The following is a 24,141-nucleotide window of genomic DNA, read 5'->3' as shown; positions in this document are numbered from 1 at the left end:
ATCTAAAATAGAAGAATCATAATATTTCACCGATTATTGCCTGTTAAGACCACAATAGTGACTGACTGAAACATTTATTGTTTACTAAAAATTTCTGATAAACAGGCTTTAACATACATGCAAATAACTTTTTATAATGTATGTTTGCTTCATTTTTTAACCAAGAATGAAAACATCCAGATATTTTATTTTGCCCGAGTTTCATACTTTCTTAGTTCCTCTCCCAGTTGCTTCTCTATTATTTAAGGGGAAAAAATATCAAACTACCTTCAAGAAAACTTGTAAATTACATTTGTTGGCCATAATGTGGCATGTAAGCTAAGGACTGTTGAGTCTGTTTAGTGGCTTAGATTTCCTAACCTTCATCTTTAAGGTTTAAAACACCAAGAGAATATTTCCCTTTGACAAATGAAAAACCAAACACAAATAGAAAAGTTGTAATGATATCTATAACTGAGGCTGATCAGAAAATGAGACTCTAAATATGAAGCTAAATATTTTAGAACTTACCGTAAGATAAATTATCACCTGCCATAATATAAATTTGAGGGTACCACATTTAGATAGCTATGGGAAATTAAATATGCATCCAAAAGTACAGAAAAATCTTAAAAATCACTTTTAAATGGCTTATAATTTTCAAAAAATGAATGTTTAATGTTTCTGGTATATTCATACTAGCACTCTTCAGGTTATCCTTCAAAAATTGAATAATTACAGCAAAATGAAATTTGATTCAGTACAGTCAACTAGAATGCAAATATCTGTATGCATGTATTTGTACATACTTATATTTTTATGGTTAAGGGAAAACGCTGGGGTACCTCTCACAATATGTCAGAATTAAGACCTAATCATTCCTAACATAAGTGTCCCTGAATATTGCTATTAAATGAGAATTTAGGCCAATTCTCACTCCCTATAAGCTTTGCAAATTGCCACCATCTCTGATGTTACAGAATGGGCACATCTGAAGAATGGGCACATAACTAGCACATAGGGAAAGAGCTTCCCCATTCTCTTCCTGTAAGGCACATCATAGTGATGTAGAAGTGTTGCCAATGTCTACTCACTATCTATTCAGATATATAGAAGCACACCTGAGTCTTGAAACTTGCAAAATAATCCACAAAGCTGCATAAGCTACTTGGATAAAAGGAATGCTAAGTATATAAGAATCTTTCTTTATATGCCAGAAAAACATATTTTAAAACACAAACAGAAAGAGATATGGCAGGAAATTATTTAAAGCACAGATTTCCCAGCAAATGAGCTGATACTAAGACAAATTTTTCCTAAGTTTCCCAGTGTTTTGCTGGAAAGTAGTTTTATGCTCAGTATTCTAAATTACAGGAAAAGTTTAATATAGGTACTATGTGATGACCTCATTCTAGACTTCAAATTACCTGGGCAGTATTCATTTAAAATTCCATCTGCACTCAAATTTTCTAAATATTTACTAGTTCTAAGTATTTTTTATTTGTATCATCTAATAATAAACTCTATATTCTTGGATGATACTTTAGCATTACTTATTTATTCCAATGTGCTTAATTCACTATGTAAATGATTGAATTAAGACCAAAAAATTGGGATCTTCTAACACAAGTTTTAAAGTAATAAAACATCCATGATTGCATTTTAAAGCTTATGAAACAGAATATGCTAGCCTGAAAGAAGTCTTGGATTTTACTCACCAGATTTAATTCACCAGTTATTAACAAGTTTATTCCTATTAATTTCCCAGAAAATCATAGAAAAACAGAAGAAAACATATCATTTATGAGTTTGTCAAACATAAAAAGACAAAGAAGAGCACATTTCTGACAGAGTATTTATTTTGTTTGTCCAGTTTAGTAATATCATAAGATTAAAAGATAACTTGATGTCTACATTTTACTTAAAAGAAATAATCACAAATAAATTGATTTTCTGTTATTTTTTTTAACTCCACAGACTTTAACAGATTCTACTTCTTCTAGGTTAAATGCCTTTTTTTGGAAATAAACGTAACTTGACTACATTTTTTGTTACTTTTTTCTGGATGCATGCTTAAATAGATCAAATGAGAAATCCTTGAAATTACATTTAAGTGGACCAAATTAAGATTTCCATAGTATTGATTTACCCTTGATGTAATTTAAAATGTGTAAACTGCCACTCAAAATAGAAGTGCAATACATGACACTTAATCATTTGGCAGTGTTTTAGTTAGAGGTGAATTACTGCACTGTTATTTGAACTGAAGCATCTCATAATATATATGTAACAGATTTTGTATGATATGAAACTTTACAGCAAGCTATTTGAATGTTTATTAAAAAAATTCTCAAAATGACATGGAAACATGTTAACTGTATAAATAAAAGCACTTATACATTAAGAGTGTACATTATTCAATAATTTACATCATCATAAAAAAACTGGTATGGTATAACATTATACCATATTCATATTGCAGTTGTGTTCATCATAAAACTATTTAATCTTTAATAACAAATATTTATATCAGTTATTTTTAAACCATCAAAAAGGTGAACTGTACTTCAGTATAAAAATTCTAGTAAAATATTCTCTAGGCCCAATGTTTCTGTTAATAAACGTTTGTCTATCTAATGAAAAGTACAGAAGAGTTGCCTGGCAATTGAGTTGGATCAGCACAGAATGTTAGTTTTGCTACAGAAAGGGGTTCTGTGGTCAAAAAATTTGGAAAAAAAACTGGGTCAAATAAAATTAAACATGACCGATTTTATTAACCTTGGGTTTTCAGACACTAATATACATTATCAAGTTTATAAGGTGAGAGTTTCTAAATATGTTTGACCATGGAAGCTCCTTCATAGACCTCCTATGACCAAAAGTCATAGGAACATTTTTAGATGAGAATTGTGTTAAAGAGGTCTAATACAGAGTGTCATTTGGCAGAAATTTGCATGAATAATACCGTTTGTCATTTTAAAAGTTTTACCTCAACTGTGAGCCTCCAAGTAAGAGAGATAATCATAATTAACCTCAGGATAGTTCAGAAAAGACCATCATATAACCTGGATGTTAAGATTACATGTTGCTGAGCCACATTATCACCATTCAATGTGAACAACACATGGTGTTTTTACATCTGCTTTTTCCTACAACACTTATAATTCTGTTTTTTTTAAAAATTAACTCAGTTTATGTCCTCTCACATGATTAAATATATCTTAATGAAAAAAAAAGCCACAGAACAAAATTACGTGGATTACTAACTCACACATTTTTATAAAACTGACCAAGTGAATTTGACAGCAAATTATATAAAATTATTAGTGTCAAGTGACTATGTATCACTTCCTTTCCAGGATTTTTTTAAAGTGAAAGCTGATTTAAAATTCTGTAAGTTTATGAAAGGTTTTGTTCAAGATATTGTCGTCTATCCTCCATCCATTAAGAAAATGGGATTTTATAAAATATATAAATTAATTTGGTCAACAGTCATAAAATTATGTCACTCACTGTTAGCTGGAAGATACTCATTTAAAGCATAAGAAAAATATGTAGTTTATTAAATCTTCACCAAGACACAAGGTGTTTGGCAAGAAATAAATCACATTAATTGTAACATCTTATACTAGGGATATTAAGCACTAAAGATCTGGTGATTCTACTTTGCATTTTTGACAGTTTTAATATCACTCAGAAAAATTGCTGTGGTGTCTACTATGCTCAAAACCCCAGATTACTTAGATGCACTCAAAATATTTACTGGTATTTTTAATGGCAAAGACACCACTAATGTCAAATAAGTCAAATGTATAATTTCTGAACAATTAGAGTGGTTAATTTAGTTAGGACAAATTTGAATGTTGATTTCATCAATCGTATGTGCCATTTCCAAAAAGTCTAGATTTAGAGGAGGATGCCATTTTAGGTGAACTATGTCTTCACTAATGAAACAGGGTGTAGAGAGAAATACTATGTTTATTAAGAACTTTTTGCTTAGAGAAGACAATATAACATACTGAAGAAAAATATATTACAAAAAATAAAAAAAGGAAAAATAATGCCTTTTGTAGTCTTATTTCATCACAGATTTGACTGGGGAGATAATTTTCTTCTTCGCAGACAAAGAGCTCTAAGTTTCCTTTCAGATTATTTGATCAAGGAACAAACTATATTACAAAGGAACAAACTATATTACAAACATAGCACAAAATCCAGGCTTTCATTTCTAGCTGACCCTCAAACACCACCAACTGCAAACAAAATTTAAAAGTCTAATTTGTAACCTTCAGGTAAGTATAAATTAGTTTTTTCTAGGTTTTTATCATTTGACTTCTTATACAATCTATCTTTTAAGTACATTCCTCTAAGTTTACATGATTAAAAATTAAGGCTAAGCATTATTTAAATCAATCATATACAAATATTTTATGACAATATGCACATATCTGTAAAATGGTAACTTTCCAAAAGCAGTAATATTCCAAATTAAAAAAAAAATCTTTTATTGCTTTGAACTACCTGCTAAAATAAAAATGCATAGAAAGGGAAGAGATTCAACAGGTAGGAAGAACATGGAAAAAGCCTTAAAATTTTTGAAGTAGTCCAGTCCACTTCCTCCAAGCAAAAGAATTCACAATGTCTCTTCAGGTTTAGAATTCTAGACATTCAAATTGCCATAGTGCCCTGCAAAAACTAATACATAAGTAAAATAATTATCTATTAAGAATAAAATGGTTTTTAATTGTGTTTGACTAATTATATTCCATAAGAGCATTTTCTTAAGAGGGAAAATTTGTTTCCAAGGTTTATAATTCAAGACAATAAATAATAGTAATGTTGACCCTGTAACTTCTATCAGTAAATATAAGAAAAACAAAACAAAAACCCTGAAACATTAAAACACAGGTGAAATATAACTGTCTTATAGCTTGAATTTTAAAAAACCCTGATTATCAGGATAATAGTAACCATTTGAAATGAGAAATGAACAGCTTCATAATCTGTCCTGGATTAAAATTTTCCCCCCCCTGAGAAAATATATCACCAAAGTAAACTACTTTTTGAAAAAACAATGGTGGTTTGGGCCCTTAAAAGTGATTTGAAAGATCATTTTTTTTAACTCCAAAAACCTGTCATAAAAACTGAAAAGAATATTTACAATTTAACATGAAGTCAAATTGTTTGGCACCTATACCAATATTAATCTTATATTTGTGTCAACTTGAAAAATATAGAAAAAGTATACGGTATACAAAATATATTATTTGCAGTATTGGTACTTGGTATCACCTAATTTTTTTTACTAAGAATGTATCTACAACACAGTATAAATATCAAAAGCAGGATACTCACATCATCATATACGAAATTCACAAACCCTTGTCGCAAGTGGTCTCTTTTCCTAAAGAAATCTTTAAACACAGAAATTACTTTTTTATTGTAATTTAAGATATATAGTTTCACATATTTTGTCCCCCCCCGTTACAAAAAAAGAATGATTTCATATTCAACTAAATCTTAAGTGACTGAAAAGCCCAGGCAACACAGATATGAAGAAAACCTTCCAAAAAATAACATATAACAATTTTTATCATTTCTATTCCTTAATTTTTAAAGCCTTAAAACTAATTAGATTGAACAGCAAATAAAGGGGGAAAGCATATATTATTATAAATTTGCTGGAAGAAATGAGACGTATTATTCAAGAAAAATAGCTACATAATACTGTACCTAGTTTTAAATAGTCAATACCTGTCAATGCTCGAAGCTTCACACAGCAAGCAACATAATCATCAAAGAAAATTCTGCCATTCTTGCTATAACGTTGAACAATAGTAGTTAATGTTTGAGGACTCAGCCTATAACCTAAAAAGAGATAAATTAAAACTTCTAAATGTAAATAACATAAGAACACTGCAAGATTGCTTTCTCATTAATGAAGTCATAAAATAAATTAACTTTCAAAATTCATTCCATAAAAATATAATTAGAGACAAAATACATTAATATTGAAATTGATCAAAGGCTTCACTGTTAATCCTGTTAATCAGTATATAAATATTACAATTCTAACTTTGTAATAAAGTCAAAGCTAAAGAAAATAATTCTCTTCTTATGAATTTGTCATATATTTTTATTTTGAAATAATGTCTAATTTCACAGATTTTAATGCTTCAATATTTCAATTATGTAACTTTTTATATTTCTTAAAAAATATTAATGCAAAGATTACTAATGATCTTTGCTATTCAAATCATATTTCCCACTGAACATATTACTTGAAAGTATCTTTTATAACTGAGGGAAACTTGAGGACCAACTTTATTGCTCTAAAGGGGAATAAAAACGGAAAAACATTATTCCTTTTTGCCCTAGAAATCTTAATGTTTCTTCACACACTGTAATAAGAATAACAGCTTTCTCACTACTTCACTGATTTCATTGGTTCTTTGTTCTAGTAGTCCTATGATATCCAAAATTTTTTATTTTATACTTATATCAATGAGAATTTTTTGATCATTCACTCCAAGTATATGTTTAAAACTAGTTTTAAATTCTATATATGTATTACTGTTTGATTACTCCCATTTTAAAGTATACATAAAATCTAAAATTTAAAATGAATGAGAAAAAATGAATAAAAACATGAATTAATATATACTACTTGCTGTACCCTTATAGATGGCCCTAGGCTTTTAGTGAGATGTGTACGCTTTACTAAGAAGAATGGTAGCCCACTATAATTGCCCATACATTACTGGATTTGTGGACTTGAACAAATGACACTAACCCATTCAAAGGTGAAAACAACCAAAATAAATGCAATAGGAGAAAATTATGCATGTAGCTAAATACAATAGAATGTAATGCAGGAAACCTGCTAAAAGTAAAAGAAAGTAAAGGTATAAATGAAAGACGCATTAAAACATGCAAACTAATGTAATTATATGCAAATATAGTTTGAACTTCATATTAGAGAGTTATGATCCAAATGTGGTACTGATAAAATTCCTAGATTTTCCCATAGAATTCTCACCAAAATAATCTGAGAATTTTTAAATATATATGAAGATCTTAAATTTGAATTATCCAGAATACCCTTTTTACATCTAGCTGCCTAACTGAACTCTGGAGGTTTACTTTTCTGCTAAAGATTATATTAATCTCCCAACATTAGCTGAATCAAGGACCAGGTTTAATCCATTAGGTATTAAGCATCTATAATTGAACTACACATGTTTATATGGACTGGATTGTCCCTAGGGGACTAAATTAAAATGTCTATTTATAAAACAAAACCAAACAAATCACTAGTTTGACTTCTTTAAATTGTAATTTGAGATAAGTCTACTTCCATTGGGTTCAGATTTTAACTTCTAAAAAATTAATTTTCATACAAATATATTTTGTTTAGAAAAGAGTATAAATAAAATTACAAGGGACTGGGTGTGGTGGCTCAAGCCTGTAATCCCAGCACTTTGGGAGGCCAAGGTGGGTGGATCAGGAGGTCAGGAGGTCAAAACCACCCTGACCAACATAGTGAAACCCTGTCTCTACTAAAAATACAAAAATTAGCCAGGTATAGTGGCACACGCCTGTAATCCCAGCTATTCAGGAGACTTAGGCAGGAGAATCGCTTGAACCCGGGAGGCAAAGGTTGCCATGAGCCGAGATCGTGCCATTGCACTCCAGCCTGGGCAACAGAGCGAGACTCCATCTCAAAAAAAATAATAATAATAAAATCACAAACATGAAAACAATTCAGAAAGCTACTTAGAACTGCATTGACTTTAAGCAAATTAAACACCACTGTATGTTATCCATTTTGAAAGTACACTAAGAATATTAGCTTAAAAGAGGTATGATAAAAATAAAGTTATATACTTTTAAATTACTCTAAAATGTAGTATTTCCACCTTGATGTATTTTGGTACCTGCTATGCGTTCTGTACTATATCTGAAAGAAAAAAAAAAAAAAGACAAACAAAATCATGGTTTTTACTGCTGAAAAGCTATTTGGTACAGATTTGTGACTGACAGAGGCAAGCTTTGGCTCCCAATTAGAGAACCTGCCAAGTTATAAAAGAATACAATGTAAGTGGTGAGTACTAACAAAGAAATAAATTTAAACATACTCAACAGAAGAAATTCAGAACGTATGCATGTATGGAAGATTATCTTTTGAAAAAAATCATAATTAAAATGGTTGTGTTGAAGTCTTTGATCAGAATTTACCTACAACCTTGAAAACAAACAAAAGAACTTGCTGGTGAAAAATATATCACTTTATTACTTAGCAAATTGAAGCAATTAAGATTCATCTAATGAAAGAACAAAGAAGAGCTTTATACATTCTAAAGAATGTTAATGTTCTTACCCATGAGAGCAATGGCTTCTCTCAACTCATGATGTTCTATTGTGCCACTTCGGTCTTGATCAACAGTCATGAAGTTTTGCTTCCAGGCATTAAGAGCTGCCCATAGCTCTTTGAATTCATTGAATCCCATTTTTCCTGTGTAATCTCTCTGATGGTTTTATTAACAAAAATAAATTTTGATAGCTAATAAAGTTTTTCTGACTCTAAATCATTGACTAAAACCTAAGTATGCTTCTGTAGAGTCAGCCAAACTCATCATATGAATAGATTTCTGCATTCAAACTAAAAAGCCTGGAATTTAATCAGGATCCTACAAAGTATTTTTAAGTTCACTATTTTACTATGGGCACTGAAATCTAACAACTGGCTTAATATTCAGGAAGCAAATACTCTTTATTCTACTATTTTCTATTTTCTATTTCTATTCAAGGATACATCCAACATGGCAATCATAATTCTACAGGTTTCCAAACTGAAGGCTGTAAAACATATTCAATATTTAAATTAGAGTATGCCCAACTTTATCTATGTACAATTATGACAATCTCTAGTTCCAAAATAAAACATTTAAAAACTGCCAAAATATATAAAATCACCACAATCAGCAAGCTTTTATTGAATGTTAAGCACCCTTTGTTTAAAAAAAAAAATACTGCCTCCAAAGTACTCATATCTAGTGAAGGGACTAAGATAATTAAATGAACAATTATAAACTAACTGAAAATTACTGTGACAGAGACATTCTAGGAATGTAAAGCACTTGGCTTTACCCAGGCCTGGGGAAAAGGAAGGCTTCCAGTCGTCACAACACAAATAACAAATGGAGTTTAAGTAGAAGTTGGCATGTACTGAGATCACAAAACTTGAGTCACAGTACATGGGAGAGAGTGGCATAAGATGACATTAGAAAGGCAAATGAGGGCCAAATCATCAAACTTTTGAATACCACTGCAAAAAGTTTGGGCCAATAAAAGCCACTGAAGTGTTTTCAAAAGCAGAAGGGAAATTCTAAAATTTCCATTTTAGAAACTTCAGTTTACAATGAATAAACTATAATGTGAGATGATGCTAGAAACAGGTAAGTCCTTTGGTAGTTTATTGTAATAGACAAAATAAGAAAAAATGAGCAGCTGAATAGCAGCAACTGGATCTTCTCCAAGGTTGGGAAGAGAAAAAAGGAGGAAGAAATCAATGCAAGCTATCTTAAAACCCGAGTGATTTGAAATATTAACACTTTCATATTTACAGAACTATAACTGATGACCGATAGATAAAATTCAGTTTTTCCAATCCTTTTCACAATTACATTCAACTAGTATGCTGACTTGTCCCAAGACTAATTTCCTAGTCCTGATAAAGAAAATGTCATGTTATTATAGTTTAAACTTACCAAGTGTTTACTAGCAGCTTGTTAATGTGAATGAATGAATAAATAAAAATTTTCAAAATTATTATTTTATTTTATTCATAGCATTTTAACATTTTATAGAAAAAGAAAATTATTTCAGCTTAATTTTAGACCCACTAAAAAAAAATTATAAAACACTCCAAAGTTAAAATCGCTGATTTTCTTTAAATGTTTAATATGCTATCAATGTTAGAATTGTTGGTTGTACTATTTTCAAATTGACAACTCAAAAGGCATTCAATGTGTTCTTAGTATGAGTAAGGTGGTATGTGTTACATGAGTTCACATAAACATGCTAAACATATAAAAGTTCCAGTTTTGAAAAGGTAGAAACTGGGACCCAGAAAGGTAATTTCCCAAACTTACAAAGCTAAGTCTATAAAACTATCAGACTGAGGAGATTATGTGAGAAATTTCTGGAACAGTATTTCCTCTTTTGGGCAAGTAAATAATATCTATTTTCCTTTAAAATTAACTTGGCACACATTCATAAAGTGAGAGAATCTGTATTAATGGTAATAGATGGCTAAAACTGAATCAGCAAATAAGCAGATCTTCACTCTCAGAATAGGAATGTGTATGTATAAGAAGAAATATTTTGGACAAACAGTGAGGAGAGAGACTTTTCAGGAAAGATGACAGATTTTTCACTTCTTCCCTGCAGCCCAATAGAATGGACAATAAACTGATATTTTTTAAGGCAAAAAATTTAAGAGAAAAAGAGAATTAGTCAGGAAACAAAGGAATAATATTTTGCAAATTGAAGAGTTGATGGATGTGAGTTAACCAGCCTAGATCTGAAAACGTGGATTCCTGAACTTGTAAGGAGAAAAGCTGAGAAGCAACCCTTGGAGAAGACCCCAAATGCCTAAGAATTGGCAGTACTTCTGAAAGTGGGTGTGAAAGTAGAGATAAAAACAGAAGAATTGGCTGAATATCTACCTAAGGAGCATTCAAAGCCTCATATCCATCCCCTCCCTGCCTCAGTTCAGTTGGATGGATGCTACACCTACTTCCAATCCAGCAGAACTCTGGAATGTTATCCTCTGGAGAAGTCTCTGAATTAAATGTTACCAGAGCTGAGACAAGGCTACCTTCTAAAAACAAAGCAATTAAAGGACAATTTACAAAAGGCTTGAGAACCCTTCTGAGTCCACCTCTCCTTTCCAGGTAAAAGGCCAATGGAAAACCCAGCCCAAAAGGGAATCCCTAAACATACTGACACCCAGAGTTCCCAGACAAAACTGCCCAGCCAAACCACCACACACTGAAGCCCACAATCAACACCCAACCATGATCTCTGGTTCTAATCAGTATTTTAGTTAAAATATGAGCAAGGCAGTATTATCAGATAACTGAGAAAAGCATCCAACATGAAAAACAACCAAAACAAAGAAAGTGAGGGGAAAAACAATTTGGAAAAAAACGAAGGTTATATAGAAATAACTTTAAAAATATATTAATAACCTCAGAGAGATAAAAGATAACATCACATTCATGAAAATAAAACAGAAGCTCTTGGATTCTAATGAAAAGCAGAAATGAAAGACTCAATAGAAGGTTTAGGAAATAAAGTTGAGGAAATTTCCCAAAAAGTTCAGAAATAAAAAAGGAGGGAAAAGATGAGAAAAGTAGAAGTCCCAGTCAAAACAAAAAACATTCCAGAAACAGAAAACATCATTGAAGAAAATGTCCTATAACTAAAGCAAAGGAGTTTCCGGGCTGAAAATACCCTCTGAGTTCCCCACACAACACAACTAGGCACTTCACTGTCAAGTTACAGAATACTAAAGACAAAGATCTCACAAGTTTCCAAAGAGGAATAACAAATCACATCACATCCAGGCAGGAAAGAGAAAGATAAAGCAACAAGGGACACTAGAAACAATGGAGCAATACCTTTAAAATTCTGCATGGGAATCATTTGTAACTTAGAATTCCATACCTGCCCAATCAATTCTGAAGGTAGAATGAAAGCATTTTTAGACACATAAGCTCTCAAAACTTTACCTCCCATGTATTCTTTTATTAAGAAGCTACTTAACTATGTATTTCACTAAAACAATGAATTTTTAAAAAGCGGACAAGAAGAGATGGAGTAAAAAGGACATTCAGCTCAAAAGAAATGGGGAAATCAGCTCCAAAATGATGGTGAAAGAATCCCAGCATGACAGCTATGCATAAAAGACAGAATGTCCCAGAGTTCTGGATGATGAAAAAGAATGCCCAACAACTACTGATTTCAAGAAAAGCAAAACATTATATAAAAAAGAAAAGTAGTTATACATTATCATAAGACACAGCTATAAGCAGCATTCAGATAGTATAAATAAGGTAAAGACTAATGTACCTAACCAAAATTATTATACATATAATGACACTGGAAGGACAGGAAAATGGGAAAGATTCCAGTGTGGGGTACAGAGACGGGGGAGTTTACAGTGGAAATAAAGTGAAATCCTCATCTTCCATAGCAGGATATCAACTGATAATCATAAAAACTGAACCTCAATCATGAAAAAATAAATGTTATCTTGAAATGTAGAAGCAAATTTCAAAAGAATCAGTTTTTTGTTTTTGTTTTTGTTTTTTAAGTTAAAAGAAGTCTCCTCTATGAGCAATTCGTGTTGAAGAGACAGGAATGCACAATGAATAGTTATTTTTATAACAAGTTTTACAGTTATTTGATTCTTTATGTTCATGTATAATTGTGATAAATTTTTAAACATTTTAATTACAAAGACAAAAAAGAAAATAAATTTCCTATTACAATTTCAACAAGAGTGGAAAAAAGATCTCACGAGAATAAGTTCCACTAATTCCAGACTGTGTCAAACATCTCTGAAGTTCTTCAGCATCCACTTCACCATCCTGTTTAAAAATAATTATGACCTAATTTAATGTGCAGTTGTATAAAAGCATATTAAAACATTAATTGACTGTTCTAGGCCAATCAAGACATATGCATTCTTTGAAACATTACTCTATAATTAACTACAAAATTCTAGAGACAATTACTGGCAACAGAGGCATATTACAAAATATCATACAACATAAATAATTTCTTATACTTCTGAAAAATAGCACAATTACCCGGTCCTATAATGGTTCAAGATAATCTTATAAGAGTCATCATACTTCTATTTAAAACAGTTAGAAAAATGCCTAAAATGTGTTCAGCAAAGTCTCAAAAACATCCCCACTCATGCTGCTTTGGAAGGAGATTATTTATAAATAACACTGAAGCTTCAACTGGAAAGGGAAAATATATTTTTCTCCCACCACTACCCCTAGCAAAATTCTAGAGTTCCTCTGTATTTTGCTGTTATTATTCTGATTACTGTCCAAACATGTCTTGCCTGAACTTATTACAGAAAATAAATTTTTAAAATGCAAACAAGAAATCACAATGGAAATGAAATAGGTTGAGTGTTCTCATTATGATTCAGTATCTCATCCTGTTTTTGACTAAAATAAGTAATTCCTTTGGAACCATTATATACATTGGTAAAAATGCAAAACATCGGCCATAATGAAGGATCAAGGAGGCAAATTTAAAACATGCTCTTCATAAGAGATCCAAGAAACAACAACAACAAAAACTTTTATAAACTACTTCTAAGAAATATTATAAACACTCATATTCTAATGGATCTTTGGCAAAAGAATCCCTTTTAAAAATGCAGTTGTTCTAACAAGAATTACAAAATACTAAGCAGCATTCTTCTGAATGGACCATATGTATGGTATTCCCTAGTCAAGAGTATCTAAGTATTCCTTTCTTCATCTTTTTCTGGAAATCTTGCTTACTATATTTGAAATTCTGTAGTTACAAAATTACCTTTAAAGAATTAGGCATATTTTTAGATTGGGGGACAATTTAGAAAATTTTTCCTCTAATTAAAAGATGGTTGAAGGCCTTTTTGTCAGTGCAGGAGCAAGCTATGCAGACACCTGAGAGAAAAGTGTTCTACACTCCTGCTATTCTATACAGTGGCATTGGCCCTATGTTCCACTGAGCATTTGAAATGTGGCTAGTCTGAATTACAGTGTTCTGTGCATATAAAATACCCACTAGATTTCATATATTTAGTAACAAAAACGTAAAATGTAATTGATAATTTTTATGTTGATTAAATGTTGAAATGTTAGGATTTTTATACAATGGGTTAAATAAAATATTAAAATTAATTTCATCTATTTCTTTTTACTTTTTTGAAATATGTCGTGAGACATTATATATGCGCTTTACATTTGTGGTTTGTGTTATATTTACTTTGGGCAGTGCTAGTCTCAGCAAAGAGGCCAAGTAAAAACTCTTGGTGTTGTAATCATCTTCACCTGTTCACCTTTAGCACATCTGTCCCTATATTGTTATCATTTTCTATGTGTCTGTATCTCCCTGACTGCATAAAGATCTTCTGAGTCAGTGTCTGAGTCTCCTTCATCTTTGCATTCGAGGCTCTCGCAGAGTATCTAGTATAAAGAAGGTTAGTTGTTTGGTAGAATGAAGACAACTACCACTGGTTCGTCGCTAAACTGCTGGCATTTCTTACTGTGACCATGTTCATTTACTATTTCAGAAGGTTAAAAAGATTGGAATTTCTCACTCAAATGTGAATTACATATAAAAATTCGTACAATGAATGGAACTCTTCAGAATTTTTGGAGTTGGAAAAACAACCAGAACAGTTTTGCTGGAAGTTATTCATTGCCATCAAAAAGCACTCTGCTAGTATATACTTCATAGATGTTATGAAAACATGTTATCTTAATGACTAACTCACAAATAAGCAACATCTTCCTAAACTACATATATAAAATCCAAGTGATACTTTTGAATTTCTTCTCCTATAGTAGAAGCTGATGATCAGGTTAACTACATAAACCTTTAACTGAATTAGGTAGCATTAGTGATAGAAAGCTGAATTTCCTAAGTAAATTACAAGAGCATCAGGTAGAGAATCAATAAAAATCAATTGCCCTTGGTTAGGCAGCAAGATTTTAAAATAATATCCAACTTCAAGTCCTATTTGTTCAGTTTCTCAATTTGAGTCTCCACTTACTTATCTATAACATAAAAGTACATGTGTCATGCCCACATCATGGCTGCCGAGTGGAAAAGCAGAAGCAGTGTGCATACAAAAGTTAAAGTTGTTGGTATTATTGTAATGCCCGTTTATGTAGGTATAAACACAAAACCGGAATTTCCCCAAATTAACTGATGATTGAACTCTTCCTGTTTGGAATACTTCATCCTATAAATAAGAACATTGCAGAAACCTTTAATCACATGTTTTTCATAGAGCATAATTAATTATATGAGGCCCATCCAAAAAGGATACGGCTATAGATATGAGTTCAGTAGCTGGGTTCTAGGAGCAGTATACGTAAGTTAGATATTACACCTAATCCCTCAGGGCTAGATAGATCTCAACATATGAAAGAATACAGTCTCAATATTTAGACTAAAAATTGAAAATGGGATAGTTAGTGCATCCATTCAAAATATTTATCAAATATCTCTAAATTCCTAGTACCTATCTGTCAAGAAAGGGAAAATATGACCAGAACCCTGTCTTCATGGAGTTTATTTATTCAAAAGCACAAGACTGGAAAATTTAAGGAAAGTATCAAATTGTTCAAGCATAACAAACTTATTGCTGACAATTAAAATGATGAAATAGTTCAGAAAAAGTCAAAAAGTCTCCAAATATATGCCCAGTTCATAAACTTTAAGTTGTGATTTTATATGAATGTATTATATAGTCAAACAGAGATAACAGATTTTTCCCAGTATAATAGTACTTATTCCCAGTATAATCCTTTAAAATGACAATGATATAAAGAATATAACAGTTAGGGTCCCATTTAGCTGCAAACAGCAGAAAATATTACTGAAGATGTTTAGCCAATAGGGGTATATTGTTTCATACAACAAATCTCAGGCTAGGCAGAACAGGGCTGTATGCCAACTTAGACATGTCGACAATCTCTACATTTTTCCACATTCCCTATGTATAGGTCTTTATCTCAAGCCTGTGTCTCAGGGTCACAAGATGGCAGATGTACCTCCATAATGAAGGAGCAAAAACAGCCAAGGCTTGCTCCCAGTAAGGCTTTTTTTCATTTGAGATAGAAAGATTTTCCAAAGATACTGCACCCGCTTGTCAATAGTCAGTCCTATGACACATGGCTGCCTTTAGTAGCTACAAAGCTTTCTGGGATGGTGAGTAGTATAGTTCCCCAGCCTCTAATACAGAAAAAAAAGGTAAAAGGAGGTTGTAAACAAATCTGGGATAGCCAAAAAAGAATGTCTGCCATATATATTAATTCTGTGCATATTGTCTATTCCTAAAATAGCATATTAGACCTAGTGAACACTCAAGGGAATGAATAAAATGTTATTAATGTTCTATAAAATTCTACCTATGTCAATAAATCCTTCTTGACCATTATAAAAGAAAAGAGATATGGTCTGCAGCTAAGACTCAAGAGTGAAATTCTGTCTCTGCCCATTAGTCTAGTGTTGGAACCTCATTCTGCCAGTTTCTTTACCTTTTCCTAATCTGTTTCACCATAAAGCCTGTCCTGGAATCATCCACAGTTTACCAATCTCCTCTCTGATACATTGCCCCAACTACCTCAAGATGATTTTCATGTAGATCTCTTTTTCCACTTCCTCTCTGGCCCACAGTCTCCATACACCAATCCATTGTATTCCATAAACCCAGAAAAGCTTTCCATTTCCCACCAAAATTGTTAAACAAGTAAAGGAAACATACCAAGAAAAAAAAAGCACATCTTAAAAAGACAATGCTCCCAAATGTTTCACTAACACATACAACTATCTTAGTTGATCACTCTTCTAAGAAGTTTTGTATACGGAAACACAAATAAACAAAAACACAAATATAGCAGGCACTGCAATACACAGTAAAGCAGCAAAAAAACGAAAAGGTCATTTATTTCAACAATAGGAGATAAACACCAATATACCTTCTTTTCAATCCTTTGATATATCTGGAATTAATGCTACTACACGGTATGGGATGGGGATACACATTTACTTTTAGGTAAATTGTTAATTATTTCAGGATAGTTAATTCAGGAATCATTCTTTCCCCGTTGATATGAAATGCTACCTTCACCATATACTGAATTCACAGTTAAGCTTCTAGGCTCTTCAGCATGTTTGTTTTTACATTAGGACCACACTATCGCAATTACTAATTTTTATAATACATTTATATTATGATATACTATAATTTAATATTTATTCTCAATAACATAGCATACAAGACAGACTATAGATTCATTGCAGAGCATGCCAAAAAAAAGAAGACACCTTTAGGAATTTGACTCAAATAATAGTACATTATTTATTAATTAATTTGGAAGAAATTGGAATCTTTTAATTGCTTCCAATTGTGAATTGAATTGGCATTCCTTCCAATTGTGAATAATTACTCAACACTTCTGTCAAATACAACTAATAAGTTATACAAAGGGTTATAATACATATCATATTTGCTTAATTTTCCTTGAAATTTCACATGAAAAATACATATAAAATTACTTAAAAAAAATAAATTGTGGCATAGTGTCACAGTTATGGAGGAGTAAAAGAAAAGCTTCACCTGACCACAGTATTCACATATCGTCAGTTACAATTCACCCACAGAACTAAAGTACTTGAATTGGCAGGCTCACCCTTCCCTATTGACTATTGGGCATCAGAAAGTCAGCCTTTTAAATACTCTCTCACATTTACTGGAAACTAATAGTATCCTAATAGCATACCACAACAAACATAATAAACTATTTACTTTAATTTTTAATAGATAAAAATAAATCCCAACATGATTTTTTTGGTAATCTGGAAAATCTACCACCCATATACAAACAAGATTACTGTAAATGACATAACTTCATCTGTGAAAAATGTAATTACCAACTTGAATAAATTTATAACATTCTGACATGATTTTCAATCATATTGTTTGACATACCTAGGTTTTAACTGAGATTTTTTTTTAAATAGGAGTGAGGCCCAAGATAGAAATATTGTTCCTTATAACTGTTCTAAGTACTTTCTACCTTCCTCAAATTTCCAATACTCATTTTTGCATGCTATAAAAGAATGGACAGGCTAAACCTACTTAGCTTTGTGTTATCAATTGCTCAGGGAGAGTATGGTCCTTCTAAATGTCAAACAGACTGAAAGAAATAAAAACATTTAAGTGATATAAAAATGGTAACTCATAAGAGGATATTAATATATACGTTTTGGTAGAGTGCTAGTGACTGGTAAGAGGAGCCCCTTGTAGAAGAATTTCAGTAAGGCAAGCATACTAGGTAAGAAAGAATCTCATTTCCCCACTATGAAAAAAAATGTTTTCTCTTTTAGTCAAATGAACAGTATGTCAAGCATCACATCTATAGACTTTTAAAATGAAATAATTATGACTATGCTTATCTCTGATCTCAGGAAGAAAATTAGTCTAGATAAATTTAAAATATAAAATTAATATCATTTTAAATGATATCCTAAGTAAAACAGCTGGCATTTCTCTTAAATAATAATTTTTAAAAACATGCAATAAATTTAGCATCTCACCTGTCCAGCAACAGCACTGAAGTAAGCATACATGGGGTCATCAGCTGAGGAATAAGGGTCTGAATATGCTGGGTACCCAGAGAATCCACCAAGGATCACGTCTGGACCTGCTCCTGGTATCTGAATGTTAAAATTTCCAAACTATAAGAGTGGAAGGGGAGAAGGTTAGTAATACAAATATTACCTATTATCTATAAAAGTGGATTAAAAGAAATCATCAGAAGGACATCAAAAAGTAAACCCAGTTACCAAAAGCTTCTAATCTTAACTATCTATCACAAAAACTTTAACTACAAAGTGCTAGATGTCCTACATTAAGACATAATTCAATTCATTAACATATATTACCCAATATTAAAAGAAGTGTAAAAGAAAAAAGAAAGTTACTAGCCTCTAAGAACTTAATTCAACAGAAGAACATGAGGCACAATTTAAAAAAATGTTTACTTTTATCCCTGAAGTAAACAAAAAGAAGAAAAAAAAAAAAAAAAAGAAATGCGAGATTTTACCTAAAACAAAACTAAGAAGTACACCTTAAGGCACATACTTAAAAGAATACATGGGTAAATACAATGATATTGTGACCTAATGGGAAAGTGCTCTGAGCTGATACACGACTTCCACCAGAAAACTTTCTTAAAAAGCAAGATGACAATGAAAAGATCAATAAAATGATAATTCCAACCACAGACTAGGTATAACCATTATCCTCTTCAAAATGAATAACAATAATATCAATAACAATAAGCAACTAATATTTATTAAGTCATTTTATATACTAAGCATTATTCCTGTCTGCTTGTTTCTTTTGGACACAGGGTCTCATTCTGTTGCCCAGGCTAGAATACAGTGGCACAATCAGAGATCACTGCAGCCTCAACCTCCTGGAGCTCAAGTGTAATCAAATATATATGGACAATCTGACCCCAGAAGCTACACACTTACTTATTTACTGCTATGGCTCTCTTCATTTCTTTTCACTTTGGGAAATGGTATACATTTTTAATACCTTAAAAAGGCATTTTACTTAGCATTTTTAGGAGGAAGTGATATCAAGATTATTCACAAGTAGTTTGAACAGCTGCAGAAAGAGAAGTGAGGGCGAGTTAATGGAGGAAGTGTTGGAGCTCTAAGAAATGTGTTTGCAGAGGTGGTCAAAATCTAGATTATGAAGCAATGAGGTCTGAGAAAGAAAAAAAACAGTAAACACTAAAACAGAATATATTAAAAATCAAAAATAACTCTTTGAAAAGAAGAAAAGAAACTGACCAGGAAAGAACAGGCCAATTTCAGAAATAAAAAAAGGATATATAATCACAAATAGAATTTGAAAGAAATATGTATTTAATACATCTGTACATAAGTATATATGATATATATAAACAAATATGAATATCTTTATACCAATATATTTGAAATTGGGATAAATATAGATGAAAAGGAACTTATAAAAGTACCTAAATCACAAACACTAACTCAAGAGAAAAAAAACACCTTCCTACTTTTAATAATGGCATGCTAATTCAAACCACCCTAATACTGAAAACAAACAGTTTCATTATTTTAACATCTTCTCAAGAGTACTGATAAGAGGAAATTTCCAGGCCAATATCTGGGGATAAATCTAAACCCACAGGTAAAAAATTAGCAAAATTCCCAAAACAGCTTTTACTCTGAGAACATGTGGCAGTAACACATACCTGGGCTTTGGTTTCAAGACCTCCAAGGACATGGAGGACAATGAAGTCCTAGCCTATATCCTAGAATTTAAATTTAAGGTTTATTGATGAACCTCCTTACCTTAAACTTTGCAAAAGGAAGAAAAACTGAAAAACCTTTGTCTGAAAAGAGAAGACAAATAAAGTACAAGCACATTGGTGAAAAGCTAATGCAGAGATGGTGCCTCAAGACTGGCTATGGACCCTTAACTGCAGCATCTCCATTTGTGAAGGACAAACACAACTTGTTTCTTAATCAAAGTCAGGCAAGCAGTATTATATGAAGAATCTGTCCTTAGGAATAACCTTTAATCTATTTTCCCCTCCCAATTTGCAACATTAACTTTCCCAAATCCCATAATTTGAGAACCTGGTGGTCAGATTAACGATGGTTACAAATTCTTTGCCACTCCCCTTGTCCAAAAGCACAAACTATTTCTCCACCTACTTCAATATGGGCTGAGCCTGTTTCAGCATTATCTGGTAGAATATAGTACAAAAGGCATCATGGCGGTTCCAGATTTAAGATTTTAAGGGGACTGGCAGCTTTTGTTTCTCTCTCTTAGAACCTGACCGCCATGCTATGAAGAAGTGGAAGAGCCATGTGAAAGGGCCCATATGGAGGAGAACTGGGGCCCTGGCCAACAAGGTTCATCCCTAAACATGGTTTACATAAATTCATATTTCAAGTTGTCCTCTTAATAGTTCCAAATTAGTCAAAATTGATCATTATTATTACTAATACGTAATGTGATTAAAGAAAGGCTTAAACAATATTTTCATGTACAAGCCTTTCATATTGTTTTGCACGCTTTTGAATCTTTACTACTGCTATTTTGTGAGAGATTTGGTTAAAAGTAGATCACATAATCTATAACTTCAGAGAATCCCACATATATAAACTGTAATAAGCCACAATAAGCTGAAAATAAGCCAGTGAGAGGCCAGCATACAAAACTCTATCTCATCCCTCAGGATATTATCAGAACCACAGCAGTTTCTTTAAACATTTTGCTTCCCTCTCCTTAAAAGGTTTTTGAAAAACTATATACCCTTTTCCCATATTTGATACTGACATATAAAGTTTTTAAGTTTAAATAGTTGTAAAGAATACGATGACCAACATATTGTAAATCTTGATATTTACAAAATTTTACATCACTCTTTGGAAAGTACACACTTTTATATGTATATATATGCACACTATTATAGTGTGTATTACTATATATAATATTGTGTAATTTATAGTGTGTATACTATAGTATGTATTATATGTAATACATAATATGTAAATACACAGACTATGACAGTGTGTATTACTATATAATACTTAATGTATTGCTTAATATATTATTCATAAGCAACTTAGTGTGTATATTACTATATAATAGTGTGTAAATATAAACAGTATGTATTACTACATAATAGTGTATATATAAGCATATATATAATAGTGTGTATATATGTATAATAGTGTCTATATAATAGTGAAAAATAGTATAATACATATACACAGTATCATATATAGTAATACACACTATAATAGAGTATACACACACACACACACACACACACACACACACACACACAGTGTCATCTATACACTATGATAGTCTGGTACTTGTTCCCTCCATTTTTAAACAGACCTAAAAAGGCTATTACATAAAATTTGTAAGTTTTATGTTTTCTTTTATTTTTTGAATTCATTTTTTTGCTATTTCTTGTGTGAAAATCTAATCTGTGTAAGTTTTTGAGCTTAAATTGTGCTTTTATTATTGAAAACTCTGAAGCCTGTATAATACAACATGTACAATAAAAACATGTAACAAAGTTTTAGATTTTGTTTCATTTCCTGTGACCAAAATGAGCAATGAAGAAAAAGAAAAAAAAAAAATGTCCTTTACAATTGAGTTATAATTTTTATTAGTATACAATTAGTAAAAAAAAATACAATTTTGATAAACAATACTTAAAAGAAGAAAGAAAATATCTATTGGAAATGCATCTCCTACAGAGATGAATCATGCACTTAATTAGATAAAAGTATACTATCAAAACAATTAGGTCCAGCAGCTAACATTTTACATTTTGTTAAAGGAATATAAGAAACATTAATAAGGTAGAGGTTGCCTTTATTTAACATGATTTATAAAAGTCTCAACTCTCTTATTAATATACTCCTATTAAAGAAATTATGTAAGTTTTATCCCAAATTTTTATCCAATGTATCTTAAAATATTTCAATTACATTTTTTAAATCAGTGCCTCTAATCTATATTGCTTCTCTTTCCGGCTATTAATAACAAGCATAACAGCTGAAAATAGCTGTTTATTTCAAATACATGGAAAAGGGAATTTAAATGTCAAAACACAGACTTTTTATTATGATTATTATTATTATGTTGTGGAACTCTCCATCAAGTTCAAGCACTCTGACAAAAGTTGGATAAGGAAGCAGCAAATTATTTGAATGAAAATATATTACTCTTGCCACACCATTTTATCTCATATATATGAATTCAGAGCATACCAACAAAGGTAAATATATCACACTTCTAACAGATAGCTTCAACCAAATGATAATAAGTATAAACTAGGGACATTTTTAAAGCCCTACAGGTTTATGCTATCTTAACTAATCTTTGAAGGGGGTTTTACATTCCTTAGGCACTTTAAACTTCCTTACTAAATTTAAGGAATGAGGAGGGGCAGGCATTACAAAGAGGAAGGTGCCAGAGGGAACTGAGGCAAGTCTGAATTTCAAGCAAATCAATTTTAGGAACGAATATGTGTGAAAGTTGAGGACCTGGAAATTCACACCCTAAAACAACAACAAAAACCATGAACTCCCAGGGGTAGGAGTAACTCTTTTGAAGACCACAACCATAGCCCAAATCAAGTCCTATGTTAAAATCAGTAAAACACAATTTCTGTTTTTAGGTAAAAAATATATATAATAAAATTAGAAAATATATTATCTTCTACCCACACCGCAGTGGATCAAACTAATGTTAACTTTGTTAACACAGCTCGCTCACCGCACTTTGGAGATCACTGACATCAATATCAAAGGTTTGGGTTCCTTTTTGAAAATAAGGGGGTAGCTACCAGGACACTAGGATTACAACTTGCAACTTCTAAAGGTGATATAGGATAAAAGTTATAAGAAAGAGCAACTTGCCCCCGCCTGGGGTGGAGGGAGACAGTCTAAACAGATTGCTCTTCGAATAACAGTAAAGATTAGGAGTCATTTACCATACACCTTAATTTATTCATAAGGAACTTAAAGAACAAGAAGTGGTTAAGAAATTCAGAAAGAGGATCTCTAGCAACACTGGGGGGGGGGGGGGGGGGGGGGGGACTGATGTACCACAAAAGATTACTGGAACAAAAAGAGGGCGGCTTGTTCCTCCATTCCAGGAAATAAATTTCCAAACACACATTACTCCCTCGGCTCCACCAGGACGCTCCTCGAGGGACCTCAAGAACGCCTGATCTCCAAGTCATCCCAGGGTCAACGCTCGCCCCGGCCCTGGTTTCCAACATCTCCCGAGTACCGGCGCTGCTGAGTACCAGGCACTGACGCAGGGAGCAGGAGCCGCGGGCGGACCCGCACGCTGGCACCGCCCCCGGGGGCGCCACATCCCGCGAGGGAGAGAGACACGGCCAAGAGGCTGGGACTCACCTCTCCTCCGTATCCCGGGTAGGCCATGACGAGCGCAGCGAGCGACACACTCCGAGTCAGCGTCGCTGTGCAGGGAGGAAAGCAAAGATGCAGGTGCAGGGAGGTGCAGCTGCAGGTGAGGCTGAAAGACACACTAACGGCACAGTTCACTCCTCCGAACCCGCCCCCTTCCGCAGTCCAGCCCCACCCCGCCCGATTCCGATTGGCTGAGTCCCGCCCTTTGGAGCCAATTCTACTGCAGTCCGCCCCTTCCCTCAGCCTAGCCTCACCCATCTCTGCCCTGATTGGCGACACCCGTCGGGAGCCCTGCCAGTCCCTGCTTATTGGCTCGCTCAGGTTCTCGCGCTCTCT

General features: G+C 32.5%; 1 protein-coding gene across 2 annotated transcripts; it reads right to left on the bottom strand.

The window, feature by feature from the left end:
- Positions 1-1,976: 1,976 nt before the first annotated feature.
- Positions 1,977-23,977, bottom strand: GCA (grancalcin). Of its 2 annotated transcripts, none has more exons than XM_032286563.1 (8): positions 23,791-23,977; positions 18,388-18,528; positions 12,569-12,638; positions 8,795-8,838; positions 8,360-8,507; positions 5,734-5,847; positions 5,335-5,393; positions 1,977-4,674 (listed from the first exon to the last, which is right to left on the bottom strand). In XM_032286563.1, exons 1-8 carry the CDS (start codon positions 23,815-23,817, stop codon positions 4,648-4,650), a joined length of 630 nt encoding a protein of 209 aa, XP_032142454.1. In that variant the 5' UTR covers positions 23,818-23,977; the 3' UTR covers positions 1,977-4,647. The 2 variants fall into 2 exon arrangements, with proteins under 2 accessions (XP_032142454.1, XP_032142455.1); XM_032286564.1 differs by having other exon boundaries at positions 12,590-12,638.
- Between the last annotated feature and the right edge of the window lie 164 nt (positions 23,978-24,141).

The sequence above is a fragment of the Sapajus apella genome, unplaced genomic scaffold, assembly GCF_009761245.1.
Source record: "Sapajus apella isolate SASKATOON/1434 unplaced genomic scaffold, GSC_monkey_1.0 scaffold18, whole genome shotgun sequence".
NCBI classification, from domain to species: Eukaryota; Metazoa; Chordata; class Mammalia; order Primates; family Cebidae; genus Sapajus; species Sapajus apella.
The sequence above is the reverse complement of the archived record's forward strand: the minus strand, read 5'-3'. Positions and strand labels throughout refer to the sequence as shown.

What these genes read in the sequence shown, in the direction of transcription:
- GCA (XM_032286563.1), bottom strand. Translation starts at nt 23,817, where the DNA reads ATGGCCTACCCGGGATACGGAGGAGAG. An exon ending in AGAAGCCATTGCTCTCATGG is followed by an intron (nt 5,848 to 8,359) that starts GTAAGAACATTA and finishes ATCTCTTTTTAG; the next exon opens with GTTATAGGCTGAGTCCTCAA. An exon ending in TGAATTTCGTATATGATGAT is followed by an intron (nt 4,675 to 5,334) that starts GTGAGTATCCTG and finishes CTTATGTATTAG; the next exon opens with TTTTTGCAGGGCACTATGGC.